Here is a 2413-nt window from a genome sequence, read left to right on the forward strand (position 1 = left end):
AATCAATAATCTTGAGACATATAACCCAAAGGCTCAATGATTTTGCTTGTATTTTTTGAGACTGGTACGTATTGATTAAAAGGGCTTAAAAGTTGAAAAGAAAGTAATTGCAATAAAATTAAATATGGTGTGGATGATTTGATGTCATTATATGGTGATTGGGATCCGCATACCCCATGGCATGACTAACTTTTCTTTCCATTTTCTTTTTCTGGCGTCTGCAATGCTAATCACACTTTGTAATTTTGCTGTCAACGAATAATATGCTTTCGGGACATTCTAGGAACAGGAAAAGCCAAATAAATAAACAAAACAAAACAAAATAGAAACGCTGAGCCTAAAATAAATATTAATAAAGAAAAAAAAAAAGAAACAAGCACCACTGAAGGACGATGTCCAATATAACTACTAACTATAATAACTAACTAACATTAGGACATTCTGAACTATGAAGCACTGATCTTCTTCCAATCCTAAATGGAAAATGAAACAAGAGAGAGAGAGAGAAAGAGTGGATGATAAAAGTAAACCAAATTCTATTCAGAAACAGAGAGAAAGAGAGGGAAGGTCAAACTAGCCATGCCATCACCAAAAATCTCTCTTTTCCCACTTTCCTTGCAACTGGTTGGTCTCGAGAACTTTGTCACTCCCATCTCTTCCTCCACGTTCTCAACACACTCCTCCTCTGCCTCGCTATCCTCTGCACCGCACTCTTCTATGCTTTTCTCATTTTCATCTTCGTTCTCTTCAACAACTTCCTCAATATCACAAACTTCATCTTCACTGTCGGAAAAGCTCTCAAACAAACGCAGTGTAAGCCTACCATCTTTGTGCTCAGCCCGAAAATAAGGGCAAGGAAAAGGAGAAGCTATAGCTTCCAATATCAGCCTTCCTCCTTCGCGACGAGGCCGCACTTTAACGCCACCCAAATCAGTGATTGAGGTAAGTGGCGGTGGAAAGTTTAAAGCGCGGTTCACTCTTCTGGACTCGTAACTTGCAACGGTAGTTGTGACATCAGTAGTAGTAAAATGAGTAGTACTATTTCTGGTGAAACATGTGGTGGCCTCAAAAGAGAACAAGGAGATGTCATCGGTGCTGTCGCCGGCATTGCTACCGGTCTCGCTGCCAAGGCTTTCCGTGCACATTTCCAAGCTTTTCTCACTGAGAAATGAGGAGGAGCGTTTAACTGTGGGGTGAACGTAGACAGATTCCTCTGTTTTGTTGTGACAGTCAGTGGATTGTGAGGGAATTTGAAGGACACTCCAGCCGCTACCCTCCTTGGATTCTGTGGGAGTGTTGTGACATTCATGGTTGGTGATCGGTTCTTCAAGGGAGCCAGAGAGAGATGAAAGCGAAACTGAGTTTGTGTTGGTGTTGTTGTCAGTGGTGGGAGAGGGTTGAGGAAAATTGGAGCCCTCTTGTAGTGCGAGTTTGAGACTGAGTACACGTGGCTCCATCTCGCAGGGTTCGAGACAAGATTGCAACCCTTGGCAGACACTAGAAGGCATTTGTGCAAGTGTCAACACTGAACAGTGAAAATGTAAAAAAACAGAGGAAAGGAAGAGGCGAAAACAGGGGAAATGGGAGTTTGTTTAAAAATGGTAAGGTGAGTGGGCATTTTAGTAGAAATTTGGAAGAAGGATTGTTAGAGGAAAAGGCATGGTTACTGGGTTTCTGAATGAATTGAAAGTGAGTTGGTCCCTTTGGAAAGAGAGAAGAGAAGAATGATAATGAAGAAGAAGATGAAGATGAAGGAGAAGTGAAAAGAGTGGGTCTGAATATATAGTTGGCAACGGCAAAGCTACTCGCAACTTTATTTGGTTAGTGCGGATAGGGTCCTATTCCCGAACTATAGGGAAGTGATGCTAAACAAATCACTTTTTTTTTCTCTCAAAGAATATTACTGGTATATAAGTTTGGTAATGTTAAATTTACATTTTATTTTTTATTTTTTAGTAAGTTTAATGTAAATAAGAAAATAAGTATAAGTAACATTTAAATTTAGATAAGATTATGCCGTGGAATTTCATCACACAAAAATTAACAGAATCGGAAATAATAAGAAAACGAAACTGCCATATAAATAGTACATACAGTAAGATTTTTTCTTTAAAGTATCGAGATACACAAACATTTAGTTTGATTACATTAGAATATATTAAATTAAATATTATTTTATAAATTAAAAAATTATTAATATTTAAAGTCATTTTTATTTTAATAAAAAGTTATAAATTAGTATGTCAATTTTAAAACTAGTTTATAATTTTTTATTAATTATTTATTAATAACAAAAATATTTTAAATATTAATAATTTTTTGTCTATAAAATAATATATTAATATAATACTTTTTTTTCAAAACTATTTTTTATTTAACAATTTTTAGTAGTGTATTAATAAATTATAATCTA

The 2413-nt window shown here is 35.7% G+C and overlaps 1 protein-coding gene across 1 annotated transcript; it reads right to left on the reverse strand.

The window, feature by feature from the left end:
- Positions 1-323: 323 nt before the first annotated feature.
- Positions 324-1737, reverse strand: LOC137816183 (protein FANTASTIC FOUR 2). The gene has a single exon (XM_068619266.2). The coding sequence runs from the start codon at positions 1506-1508 to the stop codon at positions 537-539; it is 972 nt and encodes a 323-aa protein (XP_068475367.1). The 5' UTR covers positions 1509-1737; the 3' UTR covers positions 324-536.
- Positions 1738-2413: the final 676 nt, after the last annotated feature.

The sequence above is a fragment of the Phaseolus vulgaris genome, chromosome 1, assembly GCF_051622355.1.
Source record: "Phaseolus vulgaris cultivar YP4 chromosome 1, ASM5162235v1, whole genome shotgun sequence".
Classification (NCBI taxonomy): Eukaryota; Viridiplantae; Streptophyta; class Magnoliopsida; order Fabales; family Fabaceae; genus Phaseolus; species Phaseolus vulgaris.